Source organism: Centruroides vittatus, unplaced genomic scaffold (assembly GCF_030686945.1).
Source record: "Centruroides vittatus isolate TY-2023 unplaced genomic scaffold, ASM3068694v2 contig_884, whole genome shotgun sequence".
Taxonomy (NCBI): domain Eukaryota; kingdom Metazoa; phylum Arthropoda; class Arachnida; order Scorpiones; family Buthidae; genus Centruroides; species Centruroides vittatus.
Genome location: NW_027122576.1, coordinates 1,444,264 through 1,458,030, shown reverse-complemented (window position 1 = coordinate 1,458,030; position 13,767 = coordinate 1,444,264). Strand labels below are relative to the sequence as shown.

At 32.8% G+C, this 13,767-nt stretch overlaps 1 protein-coding gene across 2 annotated transcripts in view; it reads left to right on the top strand.

Annotated features, from left to right (window-relative positions):
* Positions 1-13,093, top strand: part of LOC136983669 (apoptosis-stimulating of p53 protein 2-like) — a 47,327-nt gene extending 34,234 nt beyond the window's left edge. For both annotated transcript variants that reach the window (XM_067280478.1, XM_067280477.1), the window contains 2 exons: positions 1,157-1,353; positions 11,548-13,093. In XM_067280478.1, the coding sequence (XP_067136579.1) occupies positions 1,157-1,353; positions 11,548-11,583 (233 nt within the window). In that variant the 3' untranslated portion in view covers positions 11,584-13,093. The remainder of the gene's footprint in view (positions 1-1,156; positions 1,354-11,547) is intronic.
* The last annotated feature ends 674 nt before the right edge of the window (positions 13,094-13,767 follow it).

Genomic DNA, 13,767 nt, shown 5'->3' with positions numbered 1-13,767 from the left:
TATCTTAGCTATCAACTTTTGCGTTTTATTTATTCTTTATTCACATTTTATATATTGAGAATAGTTTCTGTATTTGTGTTAAATTTAAACTGAAAATTTTATAACCCATGCAAAAACTAACACATTTAGGTTAAAAAATGCTCCTATGTTTGATTAAGGTAAAGAGATTTAAAACCAATATTCAAATTTTATATATTCTTTTTTGTATGAGGAAGACATTTTGAAATGTCAAAAATATTTGCATTTAATTTGGCAAATAAATAAACCTAATGCCGAACAACAGTACAATTTCTTCCTTATAAAAGCAAGATTATTTTCAGATTACAATTAAGTTTATATGTATTGGAAGAATTTGATTAAAATCGTTGTTCATAACCAAATATAGTAGGGTTATAAAAATTTTACTTATTTATACATTAAACTCTACCAATTTTTACTCCTCTGCTGATACAAGTATGTTGCTGTTGTCTGTACACCTTAGATAATTTTGGTTTTAAATTTATTCAGTTCTTTTTAATACAAATTATTTTGTATTTGTTATATCTCTGTAAAACTGTCATTACTGTAACTGTATATTTTTAATTAAACATCTAGATCTAGAATGATAATTAAGAACATAATTAAACTGATACAAAAATTTTTAAATGGAGCAAAAATGATAAAAATATTGATTTAATGACTTCTCACAAAAAATTTCCTCCCATATTATTCTGTTTACAAAAACTGCTTCTTTATATCGTCATTATTCCTAATGCTTTTTGATTCCTGTAATTCAACTTCATTCCCTAAGGATAGGATCTAGGAATAATGAAAGTATAAATTCTGAAGAAGCAATTTTTATATTGATTTAATGTTTATCTTATATTTAATGAAGGTTGTGCACATGGGAGGGTTTAATCCTCCATTTGGGAAGAATTAAAACAAATTAAACAAAACAGTATATTGTATATAACAATTTTTTACTTGTTCATTTTTGTCTTAGTATGTTAATTTTTACAATATAGTCTACATGTTATTCTATCTACTTTGTGTATCTGTTATAAAAAAATATATATTCTTTAACCCTAACTTTCTAAAAATCTTGTGCACAGGCCAGTTAATAATAATAAATGAAAAAAAAAATGTTCAATAAATTATATTTTTTTATTTTAGGTATTTCAAGAAAAACTAGGCATTATGAATGGTGGAGTTGTTTATGCAGTATATGATTATGAACTACAAAATCCTGACGAACTGAGTTTTCAAGATGGAGATAAAATAGTAGTTCTGAAAAAAGGAGACGAATTAGAAAGAGAATGGTGGTGGTCGCAGCTAAACAATCAGGAAGGATACGTCCCTCGAAATTTACTTGGAGTAAGTAACAAAGCAATGTTTTAAATTTTTACAGTAATTCATTGTTGAAACTTATCATAAATTATTGAATAAATTTAAATAACATATTTCAAAAACTAAATTAATTCAAGTAGTAACGAAAATAATTCTTGATGATAATTATGTTTAAATTTTATATGTATGTATATGTATGTATGTATGTATATATGTATATATATATATACACTAGCAGGTGGGCCTGGCGTTGCTCGGGCAAAAGTAACGACGCCGAAGACTATTACCTTACCTGTTTTCACAGAATGCAAGAATTGGGTCCCTTTGTTTCCAGATTAATTAGAGAATTTTTAGATGGGTCTAAAAATATGTTCAATTTCCCACAAAACAAAACAAACTGCACCTGCGTCTTGCATGTCACTTTCTCTTAACAATTCCATTGTTACATAGCACTTCCATCGAAAAATCCCTTCTTAGTGTGCGTTCTCATGACATACCCTAACCGCTGTACCAAATTTCAACTTTCAACTCCTAACTGTTTGGGCTCTGTGCTGATTATTATTATTATTATTTTTTGTTAAGTTAGATATAACTCGGTTAACACCGGTGGCTGTGTACTATGCCGGACCAAAGTCAAGGCATAGTAACCAAAACAGAAATTAAAGAAGTGTATCAGTGTGTGTGTCTGTATTCAGGAATTTTCTCACAATATGACATGTTTATTATTATTATTATTATTATGTTGGGTTAAGTTAGATATACTCGGTTAACACCGGTGGCTAAGTACTATGCCGGACCAAAGTCAAGGCATAGTAACCAAAACAGAAATTAAAGAAGTGTATCAGTGTGTGTGTCTGTATTCAGGAATTTTCTCACAATATGACATGTATTCAATATAGTGGCCTTCTGTAGAGTGATGTATGTGTTTCTATTCAATTCTAATGTGCCCAGGCTTTTGTGTAGTGTGTGTGGTATGACACCTGTAGAGGAGAGAACTACAGGTACAATAAGCACCCCATCCATCCTCCACAGATGCCTTATTTCCTGGGCGAGTTCTGTGTACTTGCTAATTTTTTCAGTGCATGCGTTTTGTATATTGTGAGTGTTTGGAATGGATATGTCTATAATGTATGTGATTTTATTGTGTTTGTCAATGAGTGTGATGTCTGGTCTGTTCTGGTAAATTGTTTTATCTGTGATTATGGCTCTGTCGTAGTACATTTTGTGCGTGTCGTTTTCCAATACTGTCTGTGGAATGTATTTGTAGTATGGTTCGTGGATGTCTGCTAATTTGTGTTTCTTTGCAAGCTCTTGGTGTATTATATTTGCTACTTGGTTATGTCTGTGTAAATAATCTGTCTGTGCCAAGAGCTTGCAACCAGAGGTGATGTGTTGTATAGTTTCTGGCATGATGTGACATTTTCTGCATGTGTCATTTGTGAGTGTTGCATCTTTGAGTATGTGTTTTCTGTAGTTTTTAGTATTTATGACCTGATCCTGTATGGCAATCATGAATCCTTCCGTCTCCCCAAAGAGGCATCCCCGAGCTAACCAGCTGTTTGACGCAGTTTTGTCAACAAAATCCTGGACCAGATCGTAAGGATGCCTGCCATGGAGTGCCTTTCGAGCCCACGATTGCTTAATGGTGTCTATGCTTTTTATATGTTGTGTTGTGTCCATATGATGTGAGTGTAAGTTTAATGGTGTGTTATTCGAGTCTGCTAGAGTTACTGCTTTATGTAATTGTGATGTTTCTTGTTTTTTGTAGAAAAACTCTCGCAGTGACTGTATTTGTTTGTAGTGAAGGTTAACTATGTCAATCAGGCCACGTCCGCCATCTTTACGTGGAAGGGTTAATCTTTCTGTGGCAGATTTAGGATGATGTTGTTTATGCTTAGTAAGTGTTGTTCTTGTTTTCCTTTGGAGTTGCTCAAGATCTGTGTGAGTCCAATGTATAACTCCAAAAGAATATGTGAGTACTGGGATGACATATGTGTTTATTGCTTTAACTGTGTGTTTTGCATTTAATTGTGTTCTGAGAATAGCATTTAACCTACTTTGGTATTCTTTAATTAATCTTTGCTTTATTTGTGTATGTTCTGTTAGTTTGGCCTGTTGGAATCCTAAATACTTGTAGAACTCACCCTCTTCCATGGATTCAATAACGTCTCCATTTCCAAGTGCAAAATCTTCTTTCTTCAGGATTCCTTTTTCTATGTGAACTGTTTTGCATTTATCTAGGCCAAATTCCATTTGTATGTCCTTGGTGTATGAATGTGTGATTTGTAGGAGTTGATGAAGTTGTTTTTGTGTGGATGCATAAAGTTTTATGTCATCCATGTACATGAGATGTGACAGTGTAAACTGTGTTGTTTTTTTGTGTCTAATATTGTAACCATATTGCGTGTTGTTTAACATGTTGGATAATGGGTTCAGGGCTAAGCAGAACCAGAGAGGACTCAAGGAATCTCCTTGAAAAATTCCTCGCCTAATAAAAATTTGGTTTGTTTGTATGGAAGTGTTACTAACCCTGAGATGTAGTGTTGTTCTCCAGTGCTGCATAGTGTTTTGAAAGAATGCAATGAGTGATGGATGTATTTTGTACATGTGTAGGATATGTAGCAGCCAACTGTGTGGAACACTGTCGAATGCTTTTCTGTAGTCTATATATGCCATGTGTATGTTTCTGTGTTGTCTGTGTGCTTGCCGTAGAATGACTGAATCTATGAGTAACTGTTCTTTGCATCCCCTGTGGTTTCTACGACAACCTTTTTGTTGTTCTGTTAGAATGTCGTGTTCTTCAACATGTTTGTATATTTTGTTTGCAATACAGGATGTCAATAATTTGTAGAGTGTTGGAAGACATGTAATTGGTCTGTATTGTGTGGGGTCTGTGGTATTGTTGTTTTTAGGTTTCATGTAGGTGATGCCCTGAGTAAGAAAATTTGGCATGTCTTGTGGATTGATGATGATGTGTGTTAGATGTTTAGCTAGTTCCTGGTGCAGTGATGTAAACTGTTTGTACCAGAAATTTATTATATTATTATTATGTTGGGTTAAGTGAGATATACTCGGTTAACACCGGTGGCTGTGTACTATGCCGGACCAGAGTCAAGGCATAGTAACCAAAACAGAAATTAAAGAAGTGTATCAGTGTGTGTGTCTGTATTCAGGAATTTTCTCACAATATGACATGTATTCAATATAGTGGCTTTCTGCAGTGTGATGTATGTGTTTCTATTCAATTCCAATGTGCCCAGGCTTTTGTGTAGTATGTGTGGTATGACACCTGTAGAGGAGAGAACAACAGGTACAATAAGCACCCTATCCATCCTCCACAGATGCCTTATTTCCTGGGCGAGTTCTGTGTACTTGCTAATTTTTTCAGTGCATGCGTTTTGTATATTGTGAGTGTTTGGAATGGATATGTCTATAATGTATGTGATTTTATTGTGTTTGTCAATGAGTGTGATGTCTGGTCTGTTGTGGTAAATTGTTTTATCTGTGATTATGGCTCTGTCGTAGTACATTTTGTGCGTGTTGTTTTCCAATACTGTCTGTGGGATGTATTTGTAGTATGGTTCGTGGATGTCTACTAATTTGTGTTTCTTTGCAAGCTCTTGGTGTATTATATTTGCTACTTGATTATGTCTGTGTAAATAATCTGTCTGTGCCAAGAGCTTGCAACCAGAGGTGATATGTTGTATAGTTTCTGGCATGACGTGACATTTTCTGCATGTGTCATTTGTGAGTGTTGCATCTTTGAGTATGTGTTTTCTGTAGTTTTTAGTATTTATGACCTGATCCTGTATGGCAATCATGAATCCTTCCGTCTCCCCAAAGAGGCATCCCCGAGCTAACCAGCTGTTTGACGCAGTTTTGTCAACAAAATCATGGGCCAGATCATAAGGATGCCTGCCATGGAGTGCCTTTCGAGCCCACGATTGCTTAATGGTGTCTATGCTTTTTATATGTTGTGTTGTGTCCATATGATGTGAGTGTAAGTTTAATGGTGTGTTATTCGAGTCTGCTAGAGTTACTGCTTTATGTAATTGTGATGTTTCTTGTTTTTTGTAGAAAAACTCTCGCAGTGACTGTATTTGTTTGTAGTGAAGGTTAACTATGTCAATCAGGCCACGTCCGCCATCTTTACGTGGAAGGGTTAATCTTTCTGTGGCGGATTTAGGATGATGTTGTTTATGCTTAGTAAGTGTTGTTCTTGTTTTCCTTTGGAGTTGCTCGAGATCTGTGTGAGTCCAATGTATAACTCCAAAAGAATATGTGAGTACTGGGATAACATATGTGTTTATTGCTTTAACTGTGTGTTTTGCATTTAACTGTGTTCTGAGAATAGCATTTAACCTACTTTGGTATTCTTTAATTAATCTTTGCTTTATTTGTGTATGTTCTGTTAGTTTGGCCTGTTGGAATCCTAAATACTTGTAGAACTCGCCCTCTTCCATGGATTCAATAATGTCTCCATTTCCAAGTGCAAAATCTTCTTTCTTCAGGATTCCTTTTTCTATGTGAACTGTTTTGCATTTATCTAGGCCAAATTCCATTTGTATGTCCTTGGTGTATGAATGTGTGATTTGTAGGAGTTGATGAAGTTGTTTTTGTGTGGATGCATAAAGTTTTATGTCATCCATGTACATGAGATGTGACAGTGTAAACTGTGTTGTTTTTTCGTGTCTGATATTGTAACCATATTGCGTGTTGTTTAACATGTTGGATAATGGGTTCAGGGCTAAGCAGAACCAGAGAGGACTCAAGGAATCTCCTTGAAATATTCCTCGCCTAATAAAAATTTGGTTTGTTTGTATGGAAGTGTTACTAACCCTGAGATGTAGTGTTGTTCTCCAGTGCTGCATAGTGTTTTGAAAGAATGCAATGAGTGATGGATGTATTTTGTACATGTGTAGAATATGTAGCAGCCAACTGTGTGGAACACTGTCGAATGCTTTTCTGTAGTCTATATATGCCATGTGTATGTTTCTGTGTTGTTTGTGTGCTTGCCGTAGAATGACTGAATCTATGAGTAACTGTTCTTTGCATCCCCTGTGGTTTCTACGACAACCTTTTTGTTGTTCTGTTAGAATGTCGTGTTCTTCAACGTGTTTGTATATTTTGTTTGCGATACAGGATGTCAATAATTTGTAGAGTGTTGGAAGACATGTAATTGGTCTGTATTGTGTGGGGTCTGTGGTATTGTTGTTTTTAGGTTTCATGTAGGTGATGCCCTGGGCAAGAAAATTTGGCATGTCTTGTGGATTGATGATGATGTGTGTTAGATGTTTAGCTAGTTCCTGGTGCAGTGATGTAAACTTTTTGTACCAGAAATTGTGAATGTTGTCTACACCAGGTGTCTTCCAGTTGTGTGTTCTGTTAACAGTGTATTGGAAATCATGTATGCTTATTTCAACACAGGGCATAGTTGGTATGTTGTGCAAGTTTCTGTTCTCCTCCTCGATCCAGCCTGCATTAGCATTATGCGTGACAGCACTGGACCAAAGAGAAGACCAATATGTTGTGAGTTCTTCTTCTGTTGGTGTGCCACTGTGCTGTGTAACAGTGTTTGCTTTGTTATTGATTTGTCTGTAAAAAAGTTTTTCATTGTTTGTAAATAATTTATTTTGTTGTTTTCGTAGTGTACATGTTTTGTATCGTTTGAGTCTACGTGCTTTGGCAGCAAGTTTTTGTTTTAGTGTATCAATGTATTCTGTAATGTGTGTGTTGTGATGTTCATGTTTTGTGTGTGTTTTTATTTTCTTGAAAATGTTTTTGAGCTGTTTCCTTAATTTGGGTGTTATGTTGTTTTTAGTGTATTGTGTCAGCTTGCCTAATTGCTGTCTAATGTCATTTATTTGTATTTCTATTCTTCTCTGCCAGGCAGGCTTGTGATAGAATTTTGTTTTCTGTGTGTTTGTCTGTGATTGTACTTTCAGCCCATGGTGTGTTACTACTGTGACTGCTCCAGCATAAACTAATGTATGAATGTCTGCGAGTGTAGAAATTGAATGAATGTAGTGTGGTAGTAAGTGAGTGTTTACGTAATTTAGTGTTTTTCCTACTTCCTTTGACGTGTTGATTTTTGGTATTCGTGGTCGTTGTGTGGGATCTGTGCCTGTATATTTAGTGAGTGTTTCCTGAAATATATGTGAGAGTGTATTAACTAAATCCATGTCTATGTTATCAGTGATGGATGAGGAAATGTCTGTAGTATCATTAGTGGTAATTGTTGTATGTGTGTTATTATCAATGCTTGTTGCTGGATTATCCTGACAGGTTACATGATCTTCATTAATGTTAGATGTTTCTGTCTGTTGATGTATTTGATCAGCAACCTGTTGTTTGATAAGTTCAAGTGTTGTTTGTGGAATAAGGTTGTTGTGTATAATTGTTCTTTTTTGATCAACAACCCTTTGTTCGGTGACAGTGAGGTGAGGATACTGTTGTGTGAATCTATGGTGTAGTTGTTGTCTGTATGCTGTCATGTTTGTTTCGAGTTTTGTGATGGTGTAGTAAGTACGGATGATAAACTCGTTCATTTCTACTGTCCATTTCATCCGTTGGCGTGGTTTTCCAGCCTTTGTGGTCTGTGGATGCATTGCCACAGAAACACCAAGGTTGGGTTTGTTCCTCACATCTGTTGAGGGCATTGCAGTAGCCATGCTTGGGCCGGTGCTGCTTTCGCCACCGGTAACCAAGGGAGACTGTGGCCTATTTTTCGAACGTGAGCCTCTGCCTAACCCACGAACGCGGACCTTGTTAACCCGGGCGACGTCCGAGCCGGTATCACACTTTGATCTAGTTATTACCATAATAAATATCTCCACAGAATGTGGGTGTGGTCACTCTTAGCTTCATTTCTCCCCATAGACCTTACTGGCATGGGTGTCCCTACCAGGAGCTTATGCTCCAGCCTGCATTGCCCTATGGATCAGTAAAATTACTGGGCTCTCCCACCACGACCAGGTGGTGACCACGGGAGAGCTTATTATTATTATTATTATTATTATTATTATTATTAACTTGTCTCGATTATATATAAAATTTAAACATAATATATATATTATATTATATTATATATATATTTTTTAAATTGAGATTTATGCCATATAGATTTTCAATATGATTTCCAAATTATATCTCATCTTTGCTCAAATAATGAAATATAAAATTGGTTCTAAATATTGTCATAATTTTAGTTACTACTTTTCTATTTTCTTATCGTTGTGTTTTTAGCATCATTTGAGTTTTTGTATTTGTAAATAGTTCTAAAATCACATAAAATGAAAATAAAACTTCCATTAACATTACATTTGGAAGTGGTTATTGAAATAATGAATATTCAGTGCTATCAAAGGAACACAGTTGCTGACTATAGCATTAAAATGGTGTCAAATGTATTGGGTATTTAATCTAATGAATTTCATCTTAAAGATGAAAAATACAGTAGGAAAAAAAATCAAAAAGAACAAAAGTCTCTCAGGGCATAAGTTATGTTTTAGGGATTATTCCCAAAAAAATAAGCAGATTAGTTAAAATAGATATGAAAAACTGAGGAATAAACTGGAAAATTGAAAACTAAGATGTAATTAGTTTACGTGGATAATAATAACACTAGTTCTATGTATAGTGCTTGTTAATGTCCAGCAAGAAAATACAAATAGAATCATTGAAGCAATTGCTTAATTGATGTTTGAACACTAGTAAATGTAAAAAAAAATATTAAATTTAGTAACGAATATATACAGGCTCAATGTTGATTTAAAAAGGTGTGTGATGACCTTTGATCTCTAAAAAATATTATGAACACGGTAAAAGAATGAGACAGATTGTCACGGCTGACTCGTGTCTCGACAGGATTGGTTAGATTTGGACCAATAGTGGACGAACAGCGGACCTACTTGAGAGCTACCAGCATAGCGAGGACGCCGATTGGATGACCGCCGTCCAGCGGCACATGTATATATGGATACTTTAGGCGGAAAAGTTGAGTTTTCTTGTGAAAAAAACATTTATTATTCAACAGCCATAAAAATTGTTGTCATGTAGTGCCTTAAGTCTCATTACTAAAGAAAGTTATTTTAAGTATAACAAGTACCGTATTTTACGGACTATAAGATGCACTTTTTTCTTCGAAAAATTGCCTCCAAAATTCAGGTGCGTCTTATAGTCCGTAGCGTCTTATAGGTATTTTTTTTTTTTTTTAATTGCTTAAAAATTAAGGTGCGTCTTATAGTCCGTAAAATACGGTAAGTTAATCACTTTGGGCCATGAATGGCTCACATATTTGTAAAATCTAAGTTACTTGTACAACACTGAACGTATCTACTGTGTTATAGGGGGGTGTGCTGTACTGTGTGTGTCCTATACAGTCAAAATACTGTAACTGTAATTCAAAATGTAAATTTGTAATTTACTTTAAACATATGTATATTGTTTAAAATAAATTAAATAATTTGATTTTTGATTACACACACACAAATGTATGTGTGTGTGTGTCAAGTCACAAAAACTTTAAAAAATTAATAATTCACAAACTATTTACTAAGATAATTGATGCAGTTTTCACAGAAATGCTTAGAAGTGGGATTTTTTTTTTGTGTAATAAAAATTTTAGTACTAAAATCGTTACATTTCGTGCCATAGATGGTGCTTGAAAAGATTACATAATTTGTGTAGTTGTTACTAGAACTTACACTAAGAACATTTTTATTTTTTTATTCTTATTTTAACAAATTTACAAATGCTTTCAGTTTCCTACAGTGCCATCTATGGCAAGAAATGTAAGTATTTTGGTACTGAAATTTTTATTACACCTAAAAACATCCTGCTTCTTTCTAAGTGTTTGTGAAAACCACATCATCTTACTGTAAATAGTTTGAGAGTTATTAATTTTTTTAAATTTCTGTGACTTGGATCACCCTGTATGTATGTATGTATGTATGTATATATATATTGTTAAGTTCGATATTCAATTTAACAAAATTGTAACACGTGTGTTTATGTTACGTAGTGTTGATGTACAGTCCACAGCTCTGTCACACGTGTCAGGTGTGTTGTGTAACTATAGACTTGGGAATGCGGGGAGAGATCTTCCTGCCTAGAGAGGGAAAAAGTGTGCTTTCCTTTTGGAGTGGGTAGCATTGCTGACCAGTGTGTGTGGCTGGCAAAGAACCAGTGTTGTGCCTTTATTAATTAATTGTGGAGTGCCAGAATGTTATTCACTAGTGTTGAAATTAAATTACAAATAGTTTTGTTGTTGTGTTATAAATAATTTGTGTACTGTGTTTAGAACGTGTAAACAGCAACATGTTAAAACATTATATATATATATATACTCTATTATAGGAAGTACAACTTATAAATTTTTTTTGTCTTACGGGTACACGATCAAAAAAATTTGGAGATCATTGTCATAGACAATAGTGCAATACATTATCTTGGATAGTAAATTGATTACTCTGTTAAACTTAATTGGCAAAGTTATGAATTTTTGATGTTATAATTGTTGATTCAATTATCTCAAAGTACACAAGTCTATCAACAGTTATCCAACACACCAAACAACTAGCAAAATCGAAAATCCTTTACTTAAAAAAAATGTTTTCCTCCATATACAACAGACATTGTTGGGTTCGATTATAAGATTCTAATACTATATTCTTTTAATTGAACCTTACAAAGTCCGTTGTATAGAAATGAAAACATTTAAGTAAAGAATTTTTGATTTCACTGACTGTTTGGTATGTTGCATAACTCTGCTTATAGTTCTAACCAGTCTCTTTGCATCTGAAATCTATCAATTTGATGTAATTGCTTGATATTAGGTCATTAGTACTGTGAATCATTGTCTGTTTTGAGATTGGTTAATGGCATTCTCAATGAAAACTGTTTTTATGTATACAGGGTGCTTCAAAAAAATGTTAGTATATATAAAGAAGTTCTATAAGCAGTGTGGCAAGGTGGTAGTACTATATTTTTTTGAGAATTTGACAAGTGAGTCTTGATTTCTTGCACATGATGGACTACACAGATGACAAATTACTTCCACATTAATGTTCACATTTCTTTGAAACACCCTGTATACATAATATCTAATTAAATACATAAATCAATTCAGATATATCTCAACTATTCTATTTAAAATTAATATAAGTAACAACAATTTTATATTTTGTTTAGTTTTATTGTTAAATTTTTATTTCTTTTCAGTTATATCCGAGGGTGACAGCTAGGAAGAATCAATAAATTTACCAATTATAAATCAGCATTGTCTTAAATTAATGCAGCTATAAAACTTTTCAATACAGATTCTTCTAAAAATCTATGCAATAAATGGTTATAAATGCCAAAGATTCAATTAAAATTGTTTACAAAGAACAAAATTTATATCTTTATGACTTCATTATTTTATAAAAATAAAATTTTTATAAAAGTGGCATAAGACAAAGTTATATTTTTTAAAATTTTACATCCCTTCTAAGTACTTAGATATTAGTAAATAGATTACTAATATTTTGTAAAGGTAACAAGTTTTGATACTTGACTGTTGTTGGTGTAGTAATGTCAGTTCAAGAAAGTTCTTTATGTTTAATTAAATGTAGTACGATCATTGGGGAAGTTGCCTGGATAAGTAAGCCAATGACATCGCTTGTTTCATATGAAACAGTATATGTCTCAGTTTGCTCCAGCTGTGTATTCTTTACCAGACATACTCATTGATGCAACTCATTTGTGTTAAAAGTTGCCACGATATTGCAACACCTAATATCAGTAGTCAAGTACCAAAACTTACCTAGTGTTATGTGAAAATTTATGACATGTAAAATAATTTGGAAATATGTTTTGATAATTACCAATTGTGTACTTAAATGGCAGCTATGTATTCAAAGTACTCAATATGCAAGATGTTAAATTATTTACATTTTTCTTGGAAGAATTTACAAAAAAGATCAATTGTTTTGATTGAAAAAGTGAACGTGAATATATGTGATTGTTTCTTATCCGTCCATAAGAAGAGTGCAGAAATTTAATTGGCATTATTCTGGGAGTGAATGAACTTTTTCCAATTGAATAAATATTCTAAAATTTTATTAAAATGTTAAAATTTAATTAAATATATGTGCCTAACAATTTGATAACACAAAACTATTCTACTGTATTAAACAATACATAAAAATTATTGAGAATATTTGATGATATATTTACATTTAAAACTAGAATGTATTTTTAATATTATTATCAAACATGTCAATAATTTTGGGTAATTTACTTGTATTATGTTTTATTACTATTAATGGTATTATGTAGATAAGTCATGTAAAAAATTAACTAACTTTATTATAATTTTAAATTTTAGAATTATATTACAACCAAATCTAATTAAGCATTAATTTGTTGGTAAAGTATGAATGTGTTATTGCAATTTACTTTATTGTTCAGAATACAAAGTGTATATTGTTTCTGAAAATTTGCATTTAAAATGATATACTGTTACATCACATTTAACTGTGCTATGCAAATTTTAGGAAGATTTTTATCACTTATTAGGTATGTCGGTAATTTATTGTTTATCGTGTACATAGAATAATTCCGAAGCATATTATTTCTACTGTAAATAGTGTATTTTCCATTAGTGTTTCATACCGATTTGCCAAGAAGTGACTCGCAGTTTAAACATGTATTTTTCGAAATTGAGTTCAAAGCATTGTAAAAATTAGTCATTAAAATAAAACTTAATTTGAGTTTTTAAAGTGTTCATTTTTTGTTCTAATTTTGTTCTCTCTATATATAAACTTATGTACACCTGGAAATAATGCTGTCACCTACCTTCTTTAATTAAAGATTCTCATCTCATGATTTTTCGTTTTTTTTCCTTTCTATTTATATTGAAGAGATGCCAAAACATCACAGTAAGACCTCAATCAAATACTATTTCAATGAAAAAAAATTTCTATTAACAACCAAATAGGACAAAACTAGTCATATACCAAAGTTAGATTTGGCAGACGTAACTGCATTTTTTACTAGCTTAATTGTTTCTATTAGGAGTAATAGAAGTATTACTGTAGATTATTAAAAATGCAAGGCTATATGGTTTATATGGCAAGAAAATGAAGAACAATAAGCAAGTGACAGAAGGAAGCATACAGCCATGTATGGGAAATAAAATAAAAATGGTAACCACAACTAGGAACAAACAAGGATTTAAAAATCTTACTTTTTTGTAGTTGAAACTGCTTTAATTTAAAAAAATTTCAGCCAAATCAGCTGGTGCTATAAAAATTTACTAATCATTAACAGGTGTAGGATGCTCCAAAACCTACAAGATACACACTTTAAGGTTAAGGTAAATAACCTTAAAATATATATCTGTTAATTTAGTTTTGGGTTATCTTGTACATAGAGCATGTAGTGGGGATCATACTGTAT